The sequence below is a fragment of the Leptonychotes weddellii genome, chromosome 14 (genome assembly GCF_054177405.1).
Source record: "Leptonychotes weddellii isolate Sample4059 chromosome 14, ASM5417740v2, whole genome shotgun sequence".
NCBI classification, from domain to species: Eukaryota; Metazoa; Chordata; class Mammalia; order Carnivora; family Phocidae; genus Leptonychotes; species Leptonychotes weddellii.
In genome coordinates this window covers 66757096-66781226 of record NC_138382.1, presented here as the reverse complement: position 1 = coordinate 66781226, position 24131 = coordinate 66757096, and the positions used below count along the sequence as shown (strand labels likewise).

General features: G+C 45.1%; 1 protein-coding gene across 1 annotated transcript in view; it reads left to right on the top strand.

Annotated features, from left to right (window-relative positions):
- Nucleotides 1-24131, top strand: part of BRINP1 (BMP/retinoic acid inducible neural specific 1) — a 168198-nt gene that overhangs the window by 136196 nt on the left and 7871 nt on the right. The window contains exons 6-7 of the mRNA XM_081803483.1: nucleotides 2824-3060; nucleotides 7298-7520. Of these exons, the coding sequence (XP_081659609.1) occupies nucleotides 2824-3060; nucleotides 7298-7520 (460 nt within the window). The remainder of the gene's footprint in view (nucleotides 1-2823; nucleotides 3061-7297; nucleotides 7521-24131) is intronic.

Sequence of the window (24131 nt, the reverse complement as noted above, 5' to 3'; positions counted from 1 at the left end):
GAGAAATGATCTGACGCAATTTTCTAAAAATGCTCTCCCCAAATTCCTTTTGGGCTGGGACCAAGAATAGAATATTTTATCCCCTACAAAAGGGAGAAAGAAAATGATGAGCAAGCTAGAAAAATAGGACTGAGAGTATAGTCCATAGAGTTCCAACAGAAACTTAACCCCAATCCATAGACTCAGATGCCTATAGGGGATTGGGATCAGCTAAAAATAAATTTTGCTTTGGAAGCAAAAACCGTGATACAGATAAAATGACTCAATAATGCATAGTCTGAAAGAATTGGAGACTTAGCTGACAAGGGACTCTATTGCTTGATGTGTTTGGCCCCATCTTTTGGCGTCTGTGTCATCACCCTCTTATCCGGTGAGCCCTCCCCAGCCGTCGCTTCTTGCGGACCCCTTGCCCGCTGGTGTGGAGCTGACCCCCAGTCTGGCAGCCCGCAGCGCCCAAGCCCTACAGCTCCTTCTGTCCTTTAGAACATGTGGACTAATGCAGATCCGCCTTCCTGAATTGCATACTCCCCACCACCATGCCACTTCAACAGGCACAGAATTCTAAACTCTACGTCTTATGAAGTCTCTGCAAATAGCTCAAGACTGCCTGCTATTTTCTTCTTCTGATTAAATACCCACAGCTATTGTTCACTTATCCTGAAGGTCCTGTTGACACGTTAAAAAACGTCAGTCCCAGGAGTGATTTCATCATCATCATCATCATCATCATCAAAAATAGGAATGAATTGGGGCACCTGGGTGCTCAGTCGGTTAAGTGTCTGACTCTTGATTTCAGCTCAGGTCATGATCTCAAGGTTGTGGGATCGAGCCCTGCATTGGGCTCTGCGCTGAGCAGAGATTCTGCTTGAGGATTCTCTCTCTCCCTCCCCCTGCTCTCTTTTTCTCTCTCAAATAAATAAATAAATCTTTTCTTGAAAAATAGGAATGGGTAACATTTACTGTTTGCTTGCCATGTGGCAGGAACTGTTCTGGACAATTTTCAGGGATTTCTTCACTTAGCCCTCTCAACAACCTTCTGATGTAAGTACTCAAAGCATCTCCATTTTACAAAAGAAGAAGTAGAGCCTTAGACAGTTTGAGGGACTTGCCCGAGATGTGTAGGGAGTAAGGAGAGGGGCCTGACCAGCAATGCCCAGCTTTTAACTACCTCCTGGGTCCCTGCTGTAAGTCGGGCTGGAGGCACCATCTTCTTTCCCACAGTGCCCTTCTGAACACAGTCTTTTTCAGCTGCCGGATGAAGACAGGATGAAATGATGGCACTTATTTTTTTTAAATAACTTGAAAGTGAGAGAGGGGGACAAAATGTAGAAACAAAACTGTGAAGTAGAAGGAGAGAAAAGCCGAGCTTATTCAGCAAACCCCTGATGAGTAGGATGAGGAGGTGTCCCTGAAGCATGAATGAGAAAGAAATGTAATCCAGAGAACACAGTTATTTCTCACACAGTGGGTCTTTAAACATTTACCCGCATACGCATTGGTGGCTACAACTGTCAGCAGCCCCAGATGAGGTAGAGAGAAATGTCTTAGGTGAAAGTGCTTTCGTGAATTAATTTAGCCCAGAGTTGTCCTTCTAGTTGGACACCCTAGGCCATGTAGTCCGTTATGGTCACATCTCAGGGGTATGTGAGTAGTGCACGTGCCCAGAGAAATCCTTCTCCATCCTCGACTGTCAGGATTAAGACTTTGATTAGGCAAGAATAGAGAAAAGATTATGAGGTGTGGTCCGGAGCGTTCGTCCTGTAGCCTTGGGCTTGTCACTTCCCCTCCATGAGCCTTGGCCTCTTTGTGTGTAGAGCAAAGAAGAAAAAATAATAATTCTCTCTGATGTCATCCTGTACTGATATTATTTTTATGATGCACTGGTCTTATGAAATTATACCACTGTCTTTATATTACTCTTATCCTTGAAACTTACCAAAGTGTCCCCATTATCCACAGGATGAAGTCCAAATTCCTTAGCATACGATAAATGTGCCCTTTGGCACCTGCTTCCCTCTGAAACCTGTTCCCGTTAGAGCAGTGCACCCCCACGCACGCAAATTCATTTCATTCACCAGCAACTCCCAGACATACACATCTTTATCCTTGCTCTTCTTCTCTTTAGAATGTGCTTCCTGTTCTTCTTTTTGCATGAGGATCTCTTATTTACCTTTCAACCAGCCCAAATGCCGTCTCCCCTCTAAAGGCTTCCCTGCTATCCAAGCACTGTTATTTGCAGCCTTCTGCTGTCCTGTCACCTCATATGGCCTTCTCTGCTGCAGGTCTATAAAGTTATGATGATGTGTGCCCGTGTCTATCCCTGCTGATTATACTGTAAATTCCCCAAGGGCAAGGATCATGTCTTTTTTTTTTTTTATCTCTGTAGATCTAGTGCCTAGCGCAGGACCTGTGCTTCCTAAATAGAGGTCATAAATATTTGAAGAAAGGAACACAAAAGAAATGAAGGAAATAAGAAAAAAAAAAAAAAACAATAATCATGTGCTTTCAATAAGGATTTTGTCCCCAAATGGAAAAGGTGTAGGCCAGATCTGGCTCTGGCCTCAGTCCCAATGCTACGGAATAACGTGTGCCCTTCAGGGGTGGCCAAGGTCATGACCTGGAGAAGTCTAAGTAGGAGCATTGCAACTGGAGGCCTCGCCAAGGGGGCCCTGTCTGGATCCAGGCAGGCCCAGAAATATTTTGGTTACAGTACACAGGGAGAAAGCTAGCGGCTTCGGATTCCTACGCATCACCTTTCAAAAGTGCTAATGAAACATCTCCTTTAACCTTTCTTTTTTTCCCTTTCTTGCTGTTCTCGAACAGGTCTCCAGATCATCTTCCCTCAGTATCTGCAAGAGAAGTTTGTCCAGTCGGCCTTGAGCTACATCATGTGCAATGGGGAGGGGGAATATGTGTGTCAGAACAGCCAATGTAGATGTCAGTGTGCGGAGGAGTTCCCACAATGCAACTGCCCCATCACCGACATCCAGATCATGGAGTACACGCTGGCCAACATGGCCAAGTCTTGGGCCGAAGCTTATAAGGACCTGGAGAATTCAGGTAGAGAACCTAGTCGTACTGCATCAATGGCCCTGAGCCAAGTCAAGGAAAGGATACTGTCTAACTGGAATTAGGACCCACTCTGAGGAAATAGTCAGTGACCCTAACTCTTTCACTGGGGAGGGACCAGAGCCCTGTCCATCATGGAGGAGGTACTCAGTCCGTCTCCATCGAATGGAGCCGTGGATCACATAATCGAGTTTGTGGTCCTAAGATGTATTGTCTCTAGGGTACCCAGAAGACAGAGAGAGAGTAACGCTACATAACACAGAGAAGCCTTTGGAGAATGGAGAGTCAAAAGTATCTGTGTTGATTCCTAAGTCTCTCTGTGTGTGTGTCTAAATAAGTACGTACATATGTGTAGATTTTAATACATGTACATATAGGTAGATATCCTTACAGACATAGATATCCAAAGAATTCACAGCTTGTCAAAGCTCAAGCGACTTTTCAGGTACTTAGCTATTTCCTGCTTTTCGTGGTTAAGAAAATTCGTGGTCATGAATTTCAGGAGAAGAAAGTCAGTCTCCCAGGGCCATAAAGTGGATGAGGGGCAAAGTTGGAGCTCTGCCTCCGTGGAGCTTCTAGTGAGTGTGAAAGTCAGACATGAATCATATGACCATGCAGATAATTAGGACATTTTAATCAGGTGTGTGGAGGGGGAGGTTGAATGTGGCCAGGCGGGTCGGGCAGGTCAGGAGAGGCGAGCTGGGGAAGAGCATCTGAGATGCAGATATCAGTGGGGGAGTGTATGTCAGCCAGTGGGAGGCCATCCTAAGGTGCCTAGGGGGGAGAGGACAGTGACATTGTTAACACGATTGTATAGGTGGGGAAAATGGGGAACATGCAGAGATGCCGAGATAGTTAGGCTTGATGTTACATTGGCTAAACGAAGAGATGGGTGTTGAGATTCAAGAGCTTTTTTTAGGTATGTTTGTTAGAGAGTTTGATGAACGCTGGTACCATTCACTGAGCTAGGACACCTTGGGAGGTTCAGAAAAAAAGACTGTGCTCAGCGTTGGACATGAACACCTTGGGAAGCCTTGAGACTTCCAAGAAGAGATGCCAAGTAAATACTTGGCATTTAATACCAGCTCAGATATCTGCTAAATCAATGGATATATGCAGAGAGCATTACTGTTTTTTTTTTTTTTAAAAAAAAAAACAACTTAATATTCCTTAAATTTATCACAACAACTGCATTACAGCGAGTAGTGATGTTCCTGCATCCCAGAGGACGGAGGGTGCCGAGACCCAGTGTCTTCCCCAGGGTCACATCGTTAGCAAATGACAAGGTCGGTAATGGAATCCCTGATTCCAAATCCAGTGCCTGTAGCAGCTTCTGTAACTTTAATTCTTCTTTACCCCCTGGGCCTCAGTTCCCTCATCTGATAAATGAGAGGACATGTTTGTGGTTTTCATATTTGAATTTATTTAAATTTTTAGCCGAGAAAGCCTTTGATCGAACAAAATCATACCTTGGAGCCGCTGTGCACCCCAGGTGAAAGCTGAGCTCTACTGAGCTGTGTGGGAAAACCACTGGTTTCCATGAACTCTGAGCCCCCAGCCAGCTTGCGGAGCCCGCAATGCACGAGCAATTCCGCTCTCCTGCAGCTTGCATGGAGCTGGGACCGCCCTATGAACCTGCACCCATCAGTCCACTTAAAATCCCAGGGATTCAGAGAAGAGAGGCTCATGGTGGAAATGTGTTACGACCATTATTTGGCCTCAAACAAGAGAAGCATTTGATAAAATGCTTTTGCAGAGAGATTCCACCGATTGCTAAAAAGCAGAGGGGAACATCGGCTGTGTGCACAAGCAGTAAGGATCCTTAGCATCTAATCCTATTCCCAAGGAAGAGAAGCCACTTCCAGTGAGTGGGTCAGGAGACACAGCTGAGAGGCTGCAGAAACGATTTCCGTGGCACACTTTCTCCCCATGATAGCACACACTCGCTCCAGATATCCTGTACTTATCCATTTGGAATGGTTTTACCCATTAAGACAAATCCACCCATCTCCACTTGTATCGGTGGCTTGTGCGTGTGTGTTTTCCTCCTTTTCATTTCAGGCAATGGCCTAAATGCCCCAGCCAACCAGGGACTTTGGGGGGATTAATGACCAGCCAAAAGGGAAGAGCCAATGATTCCTTCATGGTCAGAGCACTGGTGGTCAAATAGAACCAGCCTAGTTTACACACCCAAATGGGGGTCTGTCTACACCTCCCTTATTGGGAGGGAACCGTTCTACTTCTAGTCAAGAAAATTAAATCATTTTAACTTTTAAATTATACATCCCTATCTGACCCAGATTCAGGTTCATTGAAACGACTGTTCTGTCCTTCGAGGTCAACAGAGCCTTCCGCAGCAGGGTGGCATTTCTTCCACGGGGGCAGGGGTGGGCAGCCAAAGAGCATAGAGTCATTAGGGCCAGCCCCCTGCCTCCAGCCAGCTCCCCAAATAAATCAGTCAGCACAGTCGTCTGATACCCTTCCAATCCTACGTCGCCATGCATCCCCTGAACACTTTCTGTTCGTCGACAACTATTTTGGCAGAGGCAGTCCAATGTCACTCTCTCAAGATTTGCATGGGGTGCCAGGATAGCTGTTTGACAGATGGGGAAACTGAGGTATTGAAAGCATGATGGTCCTACAGCTGCTCAGGGGCCGAGATGCGGTTCGGTCTCCTGCATGTCCTGCTGTCAATGATGTGCCGGAAGTTTCGTGGGAGTCCGAGAGTCCTGTTTTCAGCACCTTGTATTTATTTATGTTTCTCCCAATATACTGGTTCTCCTTATGTGTTGAGAGTAAGCATATAATGCTGAGTAAGAGCATAAGATTCAGAACCTGGCTAGAGTTCTAATTCTGCCATTTACTGGCTGTGTGACCTTGGGAAGTCAACTGACTTCTCTGTGTCCTAGTTTCTATAAAAGGAGGCACTAAAAGTACCCACCTCATAGGTTTGCTGTAAAATCACTTATATGGGTTAGGTGTTTCAGACTGAGGATGGTGCTTGTTGAAAGCTATGTAGGCATTTTTAAAAATAAATGAAAGCCTAATGGACCTGAAATTTCCTTGTAGGTTTTATAACACGAAGTGAAAGTACTAAGTTGCAAATACATATATGTATATATAAATATAAATATATCCCTAAGCATTTAGCTTTTTTTTCCCTGCAATATGATCAACTTCTTAATTCTTTTCCCAATAGTGGGGGGTGGGGATGGGGCAGGGGTGAATATTATATTAAAAAAAAATGATGGCTCTGATTTGCATCCTGCCTCTTGTCACTTGCAGGCTGTTCTACCTTCATAAAATCATTTCCCCACTCTGGGCCTCAGTTTCCCTCTGTGCGGAACCAGAAAGCTGGCCTAGAGAACCTCTGAGGCCGTGTCAAGTTGTAGCAAATACTGAAACTCTGAAACACAGAACCACACACTGAGGCAGAAGACTTCCCCCCAGAGACCCAGGATTTGCCCCCATCTCGTCAGCTGGGGTGTCCCCAAAATGGGACGTGACATGAAAGGGCACACTGACAACCTCCGGCATGACTGGATCACACAGTGGGGAGCCTGACCCACCGCAGTTCTCCCTCAACCCTGCGGATGACACGAGTTGGTGCTAATCCACCTTTAGCACCTGTCACTCACGACCTTCCTGTATGTCTCAGTGAGAGCAGGCGCAGGGCCTTGAGCATTTAGCTGGCAATGATATCGGTCCAGGGTCTGTTAATACGGTTTTCATCGTATTTGTGTTTCCAGCTTTATTTTTTTAACTTTATTTTGTTTTATTGTTTTATTGTGTACAATGAGTCCAGCTTTATTTTTATAGCTCCCATTCTATTGAAAGCATGTGATGGAGATTTCCTAATGCAGAATTGGATAAAAAAAAAAAAGTGGTTTAATTGATTCAAAGAAAATATTAAGTAAAAAGAAGTACAAATGAGATGTGACTATCATTCTCAAGCTGGCATTCAGATGACTGGAGTTTGGGAAGCCCTGTTTTCTGTGGGGATGCAGGCAGCAGATTCACTCCCGTGAGAGCAAAGGAAAAGGACCCTCCCTGAAAGTGGAGTGGTCAGAGCAGAGTGGCCTGGAGCAGCAGTGTTCGTGGGCCTCCAAGGAGGAAGTTTTATTTGCAAACCCGCTGTGTTGGTAGGTGGGGCTGAGCATGAGAGGCAACCTCAGATGGGGGCTGCCCCACGCTCAGCCCTTCTCTCTTGGCCTTTGTCTCTTGCTAGATGAGTTTAAATCCTTTATGAAGCGTCTCCCCAGCAACCACTTCCTGACCATCGGGAGCATCCATCAGCACTGGGGCAACGACTGGGACCTGCAGAACCGTTACAAACTCCTGCAGAGCACCACCGAGGCCCAGAGGCAGAAGATCCAGCGCACGGCCCGCAAGCTCTTCGGTCTCAGCGTTCGCTGCCGCCACAATCCCAACCACCAGCTGCCCCGGGAGAGGTAAGTGCGGCCCCCACCTGCCGCCTCTGCAGGCTCAGGCCCGGTGCTAGCTTCGTCCTCTCGTTGCCCCGGGGGATGCCGGGCGGAGGGTGTACTTGCCGGTGGCCCGCCGGGCCCTGTGTGGTCCAGACCGACCGTTTTCTGGATCGTCTCTGGCTTCTCTGCTATGGTACTGGCTATCCCTGGATTTCTCGCTGTTTCCTGAATATGCCCTGAACTCCCGGCCTCTGCGTTCTGTCTGATCCATCAGACTGTGGAAGGGAACCGACCCTAGCCCTCACTGCCATGTGACATTCTTCTCGTTGCTTACAATGTATTATCTATTTAATTTTAAAATTACTCGACAAGGCAGATTTTAGCATCCCCATCCTCCGTGGTGAAGACACCGGGTTAACTCATCAGTCAGCTAGGAATGGAGGGCCTTTGATCGGGGCCTGGAGTCAGTAGAACAAACAAGGCACAGACCATGAACAATTTAAGGAGGCCCTCCGTGGTTGGGTCCTGGGAGTGCAAGGTTCTCACCTGAGAGTGAGAGCCTCCTTAAATGCCTGGATGCCTCACCTGCCTCCCTCTGGGCTGCAAGACCAAAGCTCCCTGGTCTTCCGGGTTTATTTACTCTCTCTGGAACCCGTCAGGAAGGAGCCGGGATTCAAATCCAGGCCTTTCGGACTCCACTCTCCCAGGGCATGTATGAGCTGCCTCTGGGTGTTTCCTCTAGCAGGCCCACAAGGGGGTCACTAGCCAGCAGAAGGCAGGCTTGGGGGCTGCGCACCCAGCTTCAACCAGCGCAGTGCTGTCTTTATTCATTCCATGTGTGGGGGTTAGGGGATCAGCTTTATTCAGAGAAAAGAGGTCCACTCCATAAAAGAGTAAGGCTGAGGGGGGCCCGGGTGGCTCAGTAGGTTAAGCGTCTGTCTCTTGGTTTCGGCTCAGGTCCTGATCTCCTGGCTCCTGAGATCAAGCCCTGGGTTGGGCTCTGCCCTCCGCAGGAGTCTCTCCCTCTGCCCCTTCCCGTGCTTGCTCTCTTTCTCTCTCTCTCAAATAAATAAATCTTTTACAAAAATAAATAGAAGAGTAAGGCTAAGTCACATTTCCTTAACAAGTTCACTGTCAGCCACGTGTTTTTATATATATGATTGTTAGGCCCATTGTGCAGATCAAAGAACAAGCACAGAGAGGTCAAGTAATTGGTACAGAACTACAGTGTACATCAGCAGGTCTCAGCTGGAGATGATTGTGTCCCCAGAGAACAGTTGGAAATGTCTGAAGACATTTCTGAATATCATAATGGTGTGGGCGTGCTACTGCTCAGGGCAGTCCCCACACAAAGGAATTACCCTTCTCCAAAAAGTCAACGGTGCTGAGGTTTGGAAGCGCTGCCATAAGAGGAAGAGACAAGCTCCCCTGGCTCTATGATTCTAAATACTGTGTTCTTCATCATCCAGCTCCACAGGTACTCAAAGATGAAAGACCACTACACTCTCCTAAAACATCTCCCTCATTCCAACCACCTCCGTGCACCCACTCGTCTTCCTCTTATTTTTTCAGACTCTGATCAAATGTTGCCTCCTCCATGAAGTCTTTCTTGATTGCACCAGCCAATCCAGAAAGCTCCTTATTTCAAATCCATCTACATTACTTTAAAGCGCCTGCCCATCTTCTCTATTTCTTCACTATGAAATCTCCTCCTTATAGACTTATCTGTGCTTATCTCTGTTTTTCCCATTCCTTCCAACTCCGAACCCATTGCTTCGCACCTAGTTTATGAACCAAATAGGATTTGCTCTGCCCGTTGCTCACTTGTTGCAGTGCCCCAAGAGCAGGAACTAGGAAAGGGGTCCAGTCACAAAATGGCTTCCTTGTCATCTGCAGCCCGTGCGCAAACCGCCACCATGAGCGAGTGCCTAAAGGAGATTCCATCTAGGCTTCTGTCATGTGACCTGCCTCAGGCACAGTGGGGGGTTCAGAAATGAGCACAGTAAACAGTGCTGTGAAGGATGTCTTTCAGAGGAGGGGTTCTGTTAGCAATCACGAAAAGCTCCATATATATATATATATATATAAATTAGCTTGGCAGGGCTGCCATAGCAAAGTACCACAGACTGAGTGGTTTAGACACCAGAAATTTATTTTCTCATAGTTCTGGAGCCTGGAAGTCTGAGATTGATGTGTCAGCAGAGTTGATTTCTTCTCTTTGGTTATACATGGCCACCTCCTCCCTGTGTCCTCACATGGCTTTCCCTCTGTGCTTCTCTGTGTCCCAATCTCTTCTTCTTATAAGGACACCAGTCGTATTGGGTTGAGGCTCACCTCAATGACCTAATTTTAACTTAATTACCTCTTCAAAGTCCGTTTCTCTCCTCAGAGGAATGGGAAGAACACCAGACAGAATCAGGGGGCTAGATTGAGATCCTACCTTCCCATTAGTGAGCTGTGAGACCTTCAGCAAATCACCTCCCTGTTCTGAGTGCAGATGTCCACATCTCTTCCCGTGCAAGCTGTCAGGCTAGAAATGTCCTGCTGCCACTAGCAGCTTCAAACGAAGAACTCACAGTGTTGCCTTCTCTCCTCCTGAGATGAGAAAACTTGCCCTAATCACAGCATCCCTCCTCTACTCACCTGGGGAGGGTGTCCAGAATTCCACCTTGGCAAGTCAGTCAGTTATGTTCATTTAACAAGTATTGAATGCTGGGTACTGGGGGGTGCCGGGCGCAGAAACTCGGCTCCGCGTGGATTCCTCTGAAGCCTTCCCAGGAGAGCTGAACCTCCTTGCCGGTTGTGAGCTGCTTCCTGACATCCGAATCGGAGCCCTTAATGAGTGTTTCTCACACCGGCAGGCAGCGCACCTCCCCGCCACGGACTGGTGTCAGACAAAGGTGCTAACACAGGGGACCTTGGGCCACCGGGGCTGAGCGAGCTGGAATTTGCAAATGAGGCCATTGCTCTGCTGTAATTTGTCTGTGAGCCGGGCTCCAGGGGAGAGGAGTCCACCAAGCAGATGCCATCGCTCCCATGGGTCAGAAGGATTTTTACATGCGTCGCGGAGGGGAGGTGGTGTCGAGGCAGGGGTGGGACAGGGAAAGAGCATGGGGCTTTAACCACGACGGACTGGGTCCACATCCTGGCTCCATCGTTCACCAGCCACGAGGCTCTCTGTCAGTCCCTGCACCTCCCCGGCGACATGGGTTAATAACCTTTGCCTTCGGGTTAAGTATGAGGACGAAGATTGAAAAATTTTAAGAAACCTATAAAATGTCTGGCTCCATTAAGAGAGGGGTCGGTGGGGGGGGCAGAGAGAAAGAGGGTGCTGTCACTTAATATATATATAGTATTCTAAAGGCCAGGCACCGTTCTAAGCACCTTAGATGAATTAGCTCATTTCGGCCTCACTGCAACCTTAGGAACTAGGTACTTTCACTATCTTACTATTTCTATTTTACAGGTAAAGGAATTGAGGCACAGAGAGTTTAATAATATACCCAAGGCCAATAAATATTAATTATTTTATTGTTACTTCAAAGAGGTGTTTACCTATAAAATTAAGTGGTCAGTCAAGTCTAGGTAATCGGGCCTTAGTTTTAAGGCATCCTGGAACCTTAACACGGGGCTGGAAGGCAAAAGGGGCACATTCTGGTTATCCAGCGCCACCAACAAACTCACCCCAAGACTTAGTGGCTCAAAACAACACTTTATTATCAACTGTCATGATTCTGTAGGTTGACAGGGGCACAGCCGGGGGTCTCTCAAGTCGGCCGGGGCCGAGCTCCTTTGAGGGCTTGACTGGACTGGACGTCATGCCCACGGCTGGCAAACTGCTGGCTCTCGGCTGGGAGCTCAGTGGAGGCTGCCGGGCAGACTGCCTACACGTGCCCTGTCCATGTGGTCCAGGCTTCTGGCAGTGCGACAACAGCATATTCAGACCAAAAGGAAGCTGTTCGACTTCTTCTGTCTTAGCTCTGGATGTCAGACAGAGTCCATTCCGCCATATTCTGTGGGCCAAAGTCCAGCCCGGATTCAAGGGAGTGAATACTGGGGGCTGTGGGTCTTTGGGGGCAGAGGGAATCTTTTTTGGAGATAAAATGAGTGTAAGTAGAGCTTAGAGGTGACCATCTTATATGTAGGGCAAATCAGATTAATTATAAAACGATAACAGCCTCTTACTGAGCAGCTATTATAACAAGCAGGAGAGCTGGCTAAGTATAGAGATTCTAGAGTCAGACTGCCTGGGTTCACAGCCCGGGTTGGTCAGCAGCTTATCCTGTAACCCTGGGGAAGTTAGCACCAGCTTTGAGCCTCAGTTTTCTCATATGTAAAATGGGGCTAATAATAGCGCCAACGTCTTAAGGCTGTTTTGAAGATTAGATGCTTTAACCCACATAAAATGCTTAGAACGGTGTCTGCCACATGGAAAACACACAGTATATGTCAGCTATTTTCCTTATTGTTATTTTTACCAGGCACTGGTATTTTGCACGTAAGTTAGTTAGCCCATGGTAATACTCGACAAGTCTAAGTGTTGGTAATGATGACATATTTTATTATATATATATATATATATATATATATATGCTATCTCTACAAAGTTGATTGCCTTATAGATGAGGGAACTGATGAGGCAGAGATGTAATTAACTTGCCCAAGGTCACAGGGCAGGTAAGTGGCAGTATTGGAACTGTCTTGCTCTCTCATTGGTGGGCTTGCTGGTCGAGGGCTGGTGCAGGCTCTGAGCAGTGTGCAGAGGCAGAGACACCGTGGTTTGAGTGTATGATGATACCAAAGGCAGGGTTAGCTCATTAAGGTCATGGGGGTGGTGATGGATTGGGATTAGAATTTTATAGGCTGGAATGTAGTGTGCTGAGATTTAGGAAATGGCCCCAGCCATGGAACCCTGAATCATCAATTCTGGAGCCCAGGCAGACGACCTTATCAGGCAGCAGCAAATCGTCCCATTTTATGAGTATCCAGGAAGTTAAGGCACAGAGATGTTAACTGACTTGCTGGAAATCACACCGCAGGTAAGAGGCAGGATTCAAACCCTGGCAGTCCTTTCCTGTAACCTCTTGGCTCTCCTACCTGTTGCCGAGGATGATGGCCCAGGGCGTTCAGATCCCCTGCCTAGACTACGAACCGCATGATGATGGAAATCACTCCACTCTCCTTGCAAAGAAGGGAAGGAGGACAGAGGGATGGAGAGAGGGAGGGAGAAAGGAAAAAAAAAAAGAGGAAGGTAGGAAGGAAAGGAGGGAAGAAGGGAGAAGGGCGAGCATAAAGCAGCAGGCTTCCGTGCAATTCCATAAACGTTGACTGACCACCTGGCCTCCCAGCCCAACACCAGACCCTGGGAGGCACTTAAAGAAACAAGCAACAGGGCATTTGTCCTCAAAACATCATTATTTAGTGGCAGGGTGTGCTTTTGAAAAGGACACAGCTTTGAACCAGAGGGCCTGAGTTCAGGTCGCGGCTCTGACCTGTATGGGCTTGCATGGGCCACATTAAATCCATACTGGGTCTGTAGCAGGTGCCCCAGAGGACACGGGATGCAAAACGTGTGCCTTGTGGGGGCAGGTGGAGGCTGAACAGTGAACGATGACACCTCACCTTTCACCAGAGCAGCTCTTTATATCCATTTTCTTTTTTTTTTAAGATTTTATTTACTTATTTGACAGAGAGAGAGACACAGCGAGAGAGGGAACACAAGCACGGGGAGTGGGAGAGGGAGAAGCAGGCTTCCCGCGGAGCAGGGAGCCCGATGCGGGGCTCCATCCCAGGACCCTGGGATCATGACCTGAGCCGAAGGCAGACGCTTAACGACTTCCATTTTCTTTATGGGAAGTCTGAATTCGAACTCACTTGGGAAAATAAGGGGATCTTTTTTCCTTTACACAATTTGAAAACAACTGGACTCCTTTACCTTGAGGTCTTGCCCAACTGTAGGAGAAATACCACTCAGAGAGACTGAGAGAATCACAGTTCAACTCCGAAATATTGATATAAGATCAGTAATTAAATCTTAGTCAGTTTTAATGAGTAGGCTGTAGTTCAAACTAAGATCTTTTGCCCCAAATTACAATGGCCTTTTAAAAAAAGATTTTATTTATTTGACAGAGGGCAGGAGAGAGAGCGAGAGAAAGCACAAGCAGGGGGAGCAGCAGAGGGAGAGGGAGAAATAGGCTCCCCACTGAGCAGGGAGCCTGATGCAGGGCTCGATCCCAGGACCCTGGGATCATGACCTGAGCTAAAGGCAGCCGCTTAGCCAACTGAGCCACCCAGGCGCCCCTACAATGGCCTTTAAACCGTGTCTCCCAGAATCTGTTGTACCCCCTTTCCAATCTATGTTCCACGAGACGGTCAGAATTATTGCTTAAGAAGCAAATTCAGTCTTGCTGCATCCCTGCTTAAAGCCTTTGGTAACTAATCACTGCTCTTAGGAGGAAGAGCAAAATCTTAAACTGACCTAGAGGTCTGCCACAATCTGGCCCCTGCCTACCTCCTCCCTCTCTGTTGCATGTCTCTGCTTGGCTGTCACGGCTGCAACCCCACTAATCTTTCATTTCACTAAATGTGCATGCTTCCTCCCACTCCCACTGAGCTTCACACAGGCTCTTCCCTCTTTCTGGAATGTTCTCTCCTTTTCCTCCACTGCAGTAGCTTCTGCATGTCTTTCAGATCTCGGCTCTGAAGGCTGTGTTCCTTGCATTGAAGGGGTGTCGGCGCCTATTTGATATGCTTTCCTAACATCCTGACTTCCCAAATGAAGCCCCAAACTTCAGTTAACTTTAACACCTTTGCTTATCTATTTATTAACGCCTATCTGTCTTATGAGACCAACAGCTCCAGGCAAGTGTCTGTAACCACGTTCTTGACCACTTTAACACCCTAATCTCCTAGCATGGGAATTGGCACACAGTAGCTATTCAAAAAACATTGTTCACTGAAGGGACAAATAAATTATTTTCTACTTGGAATGGGTTCCCCAAGGCATGGCAACATAATATTTTACAGTTGTGTCCCATTGCCATATAAATAATTTAAGGATTTTTTCCACATATACTGTGTATGGTTAGATTGTCTTCCTCATTCATAAGTGAAGAAAATGAGGCCAGAGGGGGTGAAGTGACTTGTCTAAGGTCACTCAGGGAATTCGTGAATACACCAGGATTAAAACTGAGGCTCTCAGACTGTGACAGTCCAAGCAGTACGGTCAGATGGAAACTGCAGATGGAGATTGTCTTCAGCTGACCTGGATCCAAATCCTGAAAGTATCTCTTGCTACCTATGTGACTTTGTGAAATGTACCTTATCGAAGAAAAAGAGAAAAAAGAAACAAAGAACAAAAGGGGGACAAAAATAGGCACGTCCCAGAGTCTATGAAATTCAATGAGATGAAGAAAAATCCCTAGCGCTGAGTAGGTACTTAATGTCACTGTGATTTGGTATTTCTTTGCTGCATGCTGTCACCTGATTTTTGTAGAGGTTAGAGTATTATAAGGCAAAGCAGATCCATGGCACTTTAACTTGAGGGTGGGCAATATAATTATTGACATTTTCCGATGACTCTTGGTCTTTGGTTTATTTTTACTTCTCATATTCACATGGCCTTGACCCAGCAGTCCAGTCCGGGCCTTCCCCAAGCACAATGTGATTATGCATTGTTGAGATGAAAATCTCTTGGGGGCGTCCCTCCAACCCTGGGGCCATAGCTTCTGAACCCACGTCAGCTTTTAACATATTTCCTGCTCCACAGGGTGTTTAATTGGTGTCTATGGAAAGATTCTGGCTACCAAGATAATCGTTAGCCCTATTATGATGACCCTCCATTTCCGCACTGGTTTTGATTCTTCTCTGAACCCTATACTTACTCGCCTCGGGATTTAATCTCCATAGACTCCTGCAGTGGGGCAGAGGGATAGGACTTCTTATATTTTATTGAACTCAGGTTCAGTTTATTAGACAGTCTCTGCTCTGCTACTTATTACATGTGTGACCTCCACAAATCTCTAAACCTCCCTGAGCCCTCTGTTTCCTCATCTGTACGCTCAGGATAATAAGAATAGCTACCCCGTAGAGCTGACGTCCCAGTCCATTTATAGGATATATGTGAAAACTCTTTGTAACTTATAAAGAAATGTGCGGATACAGTATTAATGTAATCAGGAGCACAGGGGTAGTCAACCCTAGATATTTGATGAGGACACTGTTTCTGCCTCCAAAAAATGGATGTGTCCGCTGGAGGAGACAAAGCACGAGCCCAACCACATGTAACAATACAGAAGTGAGGCCATGTAATTTAAGATACCTAAGACTTCACAGTCTGGAGTCTGATAGGCCAAGAAGAAGGTACATTTACTAACAATGTAAACCTGGCACGGTATTAAGGTATCTGAGCTTCATTTTTCTAATTGGTATGGTAGAGATAAAAATAATACCTAATGTTAGAAAATCAATAAAAGAACATGTATGCCACTTTTAGCATATAGTAAGATGTCAAAGCCCGTGGCTCCTTATCAGACAAAATTAGAGACCAAAAATTTGTCAGTTAATTGCAAAAGTTAAAAATAGGGAATCCTAAAATGTATATACGTGCCGCACATATCTAAAACACGTTTTATTTTTACTTAAAATATATACATGAATATTCCTTGGCCAACCCTTTTGAAGTAGGGCCAGAATCTTTTTTGAGGGTGCTGGTATATTCTGTTTGACATTTTACTGGCTTTCTTGCATAAACCACACCCGTCATTGTATAACATTTCCAACTTCTGTTTATTCAAAGTGGAGCAACAGTTTAAAGACTCTTAGGAAACAATCTAAACATTTGTAGCTTTTCATGTCCCCTCCTAATCATTTTCAGGTACTTCTCCTTTATTTCAGTCGATGACATTTTTTTCCCCCAGCAAATGTCTTTCTAGAATTTGTTCATAGAATTCAAATTAGTTTCCACAGAAAAAGACAGCTCATATTTAATTGATTTATTTGACTTCGACTTCCATGATCGAATCATGGCAGATACAACTGGGATAAACAGATGTGAGAACAGGCGTGCTTGTTACTTGGAGGGAACAGAGGCATGTGGGCTTTGTCTGCGCATAACCAACCAGTCGTGGGTATTCAGTGAGCATCGCACATTTATTTATTCAGCTGTGTGGTGAGTCACTCGCGCGGAGGTCAATTACACTAGTTTGTCCTGAGCCAGAAGCTCTTACTCCGACTAACTTGCCACTGTTAGTGGAACAACTTGCTCAAGGTCATACAGTAAGAAAAAAAAATGATGATAATAATAGGTAACATATATACCAGGCACGGTTTTAAGCGCCTTACGTTTATTTACTCATTGCATCCTTACAACAAGCCTATGAAGTAGATTCTATTATGGTTCCCATTGTAAAAACAATTTGCGTAGCAGTAGAGATAAGAAGGGAGAGAAATACGTCCCTATTGGGGAAGACTGGAGAATCCCCTCGCCTCTTTGGCTGGATTAATCTATTCATCCTTTAACTTTCAGATCAAACCCCCATTTCTTAGGGATGATTGCCCAGACACACTGGACCAGTTTGCAATGTCCTATGGGATGTCTTTACTACATCCCGTGTGGCAGTGTTTTCCAACACTTGGCCCATTTGCAATCGTGTGTTTCATCCCAGCCGTCCCCGTCTTGACCACAGATTGCATGAGGGCAATGACCAACGTCTCCCCCCAGCTCCCAGTGACATATGAGGTTGCCCAGCCCACAGTGATACAGTGCTTACTGAGGGAGCTTTTGAGATGGAAGTTGCAGGATGATGATGCTTTGCACTTGGGGTGGAGAGAATGGTTTTCTATTCCAGAAAACAACATATCAAGAATTGACTGTAAGATTAATTTCATCCAGAGAGGGAAATCAGAAAACAGAGAGTGTAGAAAAAGAACATGAGTGCACGGGCTTTGGAACCAGATAGTCTGGTGTTAAATCCTGGGGGTGAGCTGTGTGCTCAGTGTCTTCTGGTCCTAAGCGCCATCATCTGTAAAATGAGGATAATAATAGAACGTTCCCCACCAAGTTATTGTAAAGATTACCTAAGATATATAGGCAGTGTTCTTAGCATATCTAGGTGGTCAATTAACATTAACTCTTAGTATATTTGTCTCAGTTGTTTTTAAGATTAGACCCGTATGTTGAGATGAAACTAGGGAGGAATTGAATACTAACTATGGAATTTGTATATTATCATTTAGCTGATGAGTAGCTATTGGGAGAGAAAAAAATTAGAAGGAATGCTCTGGTTTAGTAAATGTTCTCTGCTAGCCATTTGAAATATGAGCTAGAGAATCAATGGACTTTCTCTCCCAGGTGTAAAAGGATTCACTATTTCTTCCCTGTGTTGACATGAGCTTTACCATTGATCTGTGGATCACAGCAGTGGCTCTCAAGCTCGAGTGGGCATCCTGATCACCTAGAGGGTTTTTTGAAAAATAGATTGCTGCCCCCTCCCCCCCACCCCGGATTTCTGATTCATCTGGGATGGTTCCTAGGTCCCAGATGATACTGATGTTGCTGGTCTGGGGACTGCACTAACCTTGGCTTAGAATATTCCCCTCACTGCCGTAAATACATTGTCCCCTCACTAGTAGAAACTAAGCAAAAATGAATTCCCCTAAGTGAATCCTATAGGACATTGTGATGTGTGTGTGTATGTGTGTGTGTGGGGGGGGGAATGAAGTGATATCTTTGATTGAAAAAGTTTAGAAAATGAATTAAAAAAAAAAACCCTAAATAGAGATGGGGTCATAGGCATATAGTTTCTCAAACTTATTTGGCCATAGAACTCTTTCTTCTTGAAGTTTTTCAAGAGATTGCATCCCTCAGTACATAGCCTTAGAAAAAAGTGCTTTACACCAGATTAAGAGGCAGTGACCCAGATTATTTGGTGTCGTGCCACAGGCGTGTCCCTCCTGTCAACAGATCCTCATCCTTCAGCTTGTCTTCTTTGACTTGAGTTCCTGACACCTGCTGAAGCAGATGCTAATGGCCTTGCATCCCCTTAAGCACCGCTCCCGCTGGGAGGCGGTGTGACTGCTAGCCAGAAGAAGCCAAAGTAACAGCAGGAAAGTACTCAGTTTCTGGTATAATTAGAGAATAAATTTACCCCATTAGGCTTAGGGACATTACTAACCTTTCAAAGTAAACGAAGACAAATACCTTATGTACAGGTTATTTTACTTTGCAGAGGGCTTTCCTGTCAATGATTTGATTTGAGCCTTATACATAATAACCTGTCTGGGAGCTAACAGCAAGGATTAGTCTCTCCATTTACAGGTAAGAAAACTAAGGCTCACATAAAATCATGACTGGCCAAATGTCCTGCAATAATACTCCTTCTGTTGCCATCTTTGGCACAGTTCTTTGCTCTTGGCAAAGAATATATACATTAATCTTTGTACCGAATCTTCATGTATTCATCCATTCATTCCTTCATTCAACAAATATTTAGTGAGCGCCGACCAGGTGCTGGGAACTATGTGAAGGGTAGTGGTGGACTGATAGACAAGACCAGGGGTGCTTTACTCTAGGAATCTGAGGCTCAGGAAGGTAAATGACCTAAAATTATGCCATCATAAAGTGTCATCATCATCAGGGACTCTAAACGATCAGCCGATTTCTTCCTGTCATTTTATTAGAGAGTAAAATGAAACCAAGTGGAGAAGTGTGTTGGCCAGAGAAGCCTGTATTAGTTTGATATTGCTTTGTAAAAAAGTACCACAAATTTGGAGGCTTAAAGTGACACATGTTTATTATGTCACAGTTTCCTTGGGTCAGGAGTCTGGGTGTGGTATAGCTGGATCTCTTGCCCATACCTCACAGGCAGAAATAAAGATGGGGAGGTTCTGGGGCAGAACCCACTTCCCAGCTCATTCAGGTTGTGGGCAGAATGCACTTCATTGTGGTTGGAGGACTGAGGTCACCATTTCCTTGCTGGTTGTTGGTCAGGGTTTACTCTTGGCTCCCTGCATGTGGACTCCCCCATCTTCAAAGGAACGAAGGTGCCCCTGATCCTTATGCTTCAGATCTCAGAGCTCTCGTTCTGCTAACAGCCACAGAAAGCTTTCTGCTTGTAAAGGGGCACGCCTGATTAGATGAGGCACACCTAGATAACCTACCTCTTTTTTTAGGTCAACTGTGCCCAATAACAGAACACAACCATGGGAGAGATATCCTATTATTTTCACAGGTCCTGAGGATAATTGCCTGGAATCTTGGGGAACAAGGGGACATATTTAGAAAGCTGCCTAGTACTGTAACATAGGCTGGTAGTAATGGAATGGGGAAGAGATAGCCTCAGTTCTCTTTGGGGCTCATGGTATAGAGTAATTTGAATATCTATTGCCTATATAATAAGTCTACCCAAACTTAGAGGCTTAAAGCACCAACCAGCATATTATGCTCATGATCTACAGGTCAGCAACTTGCGCCCGAACTGGCTGAGCAATTCTGTTCACATGGAGTTGACTTGAAGTCACTCACTGGTATTCAGCTGGCAGCTGGGCTGGGCTGGAGGTTCCAAGAAAGCTTCACTCACGTGTCTGGTGCCTTGGAAGAGATGGCCAGAGGCTGGATTCGGCTGCGTACCTCTCCCTCCCCAGGGTTTCTCCATGTGATTGCAGCAGTGGGGTGGTCAGATTGCTTGTAAGTGGTCTCAGCTCCAAGAGGGAGCTTTCCAAGAACAGGAGGTAGAAGCTGCAAGTCTCTTGAGATCAGAATCTATAAACTGGGTGAATTGCTTTTGCCTTCTTGGATTGGTCAAAAAAGTGGTAGAATCTGCCCAGATTTCAAGGGAAAGGAATATAGATCTGTCTCTGAGAGGATCTGTGAGGCACCTGGCATACATAGCGGGTTTTGTTTATTTATTTTTTTTACAGTGTAATACATTTTAGTAGAAAGGAGAGGGGCACTCTTCAGAGACCTTGTGTAGAAACATTTTGTAATACAAAATTGCCCTTTGGAACCTTTGTCAATCAAGATTGTTTAGTGTATTTATCTTAAGGTTCTGACCCCTTGCTACATGTTTCGGCCAAGGTGCATATTTTGTTATTGTTGTTTTATTTTCTTGGAAGCTGGTTAAAGACGGGAGAGAATGTTCCATAATATGATTTCATTATTTGGGCAATGTGTAGTGTGGATATTGGAAGTGGAAAGGGAGAGGATTCTGCCAGTTGCTGAGTATTTCAGTTATGGAATAATTCCGGGTATGTGTTCTAGAATCAGGAAAATAACTATAGGAAATAACCCCTGGACCTACTGTGAGACAGACCGAGCTAAAACTCCATTGATTACCTGACCTCCATAAACACTTATTCTGACTAGTGGACCACACTGACATTTTTGTCTCCAGGAATTAGTAACCATTCAGATCCAGTGTTCAGTAATCCTTGAGAAGTGTGAATATTTCCTTTTCCTCCATGCATATTCACGCCAGGTATAATGGTACCTTTCTGCAGTGTATTAGGTTCTTCCTCAGGGGGATGATTCTGGCTCTGAGCGTCTAGGTACTTCTTGTGTGACTTGAAGCAAGGCACATAACCTGTCTGGGCTCTGTTTCCCATGGACTCGGTCTGGTCTAAGCATCATTCAGCTCTGGGATTCTGAAAATCTGTCACTCTAAACGCAGACAGCTCTCCCTGGAGTAAATTGCTACTTTGAGAGTCCCTGACCTATTCATTTTTGTGTGTGTGCATGTGTATGTATGTGTTTGTGGGGGGAGGGTAGCAATTTGGTGACAAAGACCTATTCTGAGTGTGTATTAAACTGTCCTGTTACAGAAGAGGGACAAGCCCACAGATAACCCTGGGCTGGCTCAGGACAGCTGACTGTCAGTCACAGAAGCCTGCAAGTGCCCTCCCAACCATGGGGCAATGAAGCTTTGAACTAAGAATGTCTTTGGCATTTCTCTTCTATTTATGGGGGCAAAAAGAAGGCAGTCTGTGAGGCAGAACCCCACGGCAATCCAAGGGTGTAGGGTCTGGGTGAGGGGTCGGGAGATGCATGCCGCCAGCTGGGTTTCGCCGTGAGTGATGGGCAGGGTTCGTTCTAACCAACACTACGAGGCAGATCTCCACTCGCATCCCTGTTTGTCATTCTGCATTTGTAGCAAGTAGGGCAGTTGACTCACTCAGCTGACGTAAGGCAAGAAAATAAGCATCTTCAGACCCTTTCTGTTGTTTTTAGTTTAGATTTTTTTCTTTTTCTTTTTTCTTTTTTCTTCCCTGGGGCTCAGAAGTGGCTTCCTGTTTGGAATAGAATCTAGAGGCTCAGTGGACTGAGTCAGAAATAGAACGAAGTTCTTACAGTTATCTGTGGATGGCTCTTTCTTATTCCCCTTCAGAGCCACTTCCAATTCACCTCCCCACGTCCGCCCTCCGAGTTGGCCGGCAAGCTCACAATGGGCGAGTTAGAATCCCAGCGATGTGACAACTTACTGGTGACCTGCAGCAAGTCACGTCCCCTCCCTGAGCTGAGCTGTTCTCTCATTAAAATGAGATGCACGACCCCCTCTCAACGCCACCCACGGCACGGAAGAGCTGTGAAGATCAAATTAGAGCACCAAACAGAAGAGTTTTAGAAAGTTTAAAAGAGACATAAAAATGCAAAGGGATACTGCCATCAGAGTATAATTCTGGTTGTTTTAAAGGACAGTTTTTTTTAAATCAATGCTTTAGTAAAGTAGTACAGACCTGTAGGAAGTTGAAAATATCATAAGTGTACGGCTAGATGAATTTTCACGAGGTGAGTTCACACACGTCACCAGCAGCACCCAGATAGAAAATAAAAAGCACCCATTATGAGCACTGCAGAGCCCCACCTGTGTCCTACTCTGGGCACTCCCCGCCTGTTACACGCACTGCAGCTCAGTTTTGCTTCTTTTTATACCGAATATCTACTTGAGTAGATACTTTCAGTTTTTCGAATTCACTAAACAAATTTTCTCTCCTGCCAGTAACACGGGAGAGTCTCCCTTGCTCCACATCCTTTCGCTCATACTTAGCAGTCCCCATCTTTTTTGATTTGCATTTTTTTATTCTTTTAGCCGTCCTGCCAAAGTATGTATCCCATTGGAGTTTTAATTGGCATTGTCCTGAGGACTAATGAAGTGGAGTTTCATGTACTTACTGATCTTTTGAATATCCTCTTTTATGAAGTGCCTGTTCATATCGTTTGCCTATTTTGCCTTTTGAGTATCAGATTTCTTCTTACTGCTTTGTAGTTTTTTCTTTTCTTTCTTTCTTTTTCTTTCTTTCTTTCTTTCTTTCTTTCTTTCTTTCTTTCTGGGACAAATAGCATATATTAAATAGTTTAATGAATACATTGTCAAGAAAAATAAAAATTGTGATAATTGCATCTACTCTGATTTAAAGAGCAGCATAAGATGCCCCCCGATGAGCCCAGCATCCAACCAGTGTAGGAGTTACTTATATATTATAAATATAGTCTCTGATTGGCCAGAGGTATTGCAAATATACGCTCTAACTAAGGGTTGTCTTTTTATTCTTCGACTGGTATCTTTTGATGGATATATTTTATCTTAATATATCCCTATTAATCATTTTTTTCCTTTATGATGAGCTGTTTTAAAAAATCTCTGTTTCCTCCAATATCATCATAATGTCCCCGTATGTTTTCTCCTAACGAAGCTGGTTGATGTTAGTAGTTTTGTTATTATTATTTGACTTTTCTCATTTAGATCTGTAATTCATCTGTTTACGATTTGGGGATACATAAGAGATTAAGTGTCAAGAAGAGGTTGAACAACACTTCTTGTTGCTGTTTTTATGTCAGTATTCAACAGACCCAGTGACATTTATTGAATTCTGTCCCTAGATTTATAATCTATAATTACTTATTTCAAAGGGACCGTTTTCTGTGCAAGCCAGAGAAACACAATAGTTTGTTTTCAGGAGACACAGTGTGCACCTACCAAATGTCAGAGGCTTTATAAACATATCTTACCTGATTCTCAAAAGTGCCGTATTATTACTCCATTCTGTAGTTGAGAAAACAGAAACTTTGGAAGGACAAGCAATTAGCCGAAGGTTAAATAATGAGTAGCGGAGCTATGATTCAGTACCCAATCTTGCCTGACTCTAAAGCCCATGTCTTGCCTTTTCTTCAAGCATCACGGTGACAGCATTCATTAGGACTGTGGAGGGTGAGTAACCAGAGAGACGAGGGTATTAAGCTATAATCAACTGAGCTGTTCTAGTAACTGAGAGGAATATTTTTACCTGGAGCATTTATAAAACGCAGTTAGTTGTTTGCCCTCAGTAACAATAACAGCTAAGGGTCAGTCATAACGGTCTTGCACTGCAAACCTCCTGGGAGCTTTGCGTTACTGATTCTAGTTCTGAAGACAGAGCGTGCGGTGGATGTTACCTTCCCCATTTGATGGCTAAGGAAACTGAGAATCAAAGAGGTCAAGTGACTTATCCAAGGTCACATGGCAAGGTCAACTATACAACAGCAGACAGTAGTAGAGTGGGGTCCAGGATTTCTTTAACTAGCTGACTCCCACACCTGTGATGGCTCCAGCTGGAGATGACCAGTATGGTACTTCATGATTGGACTTAAGTCCATTAGACCCG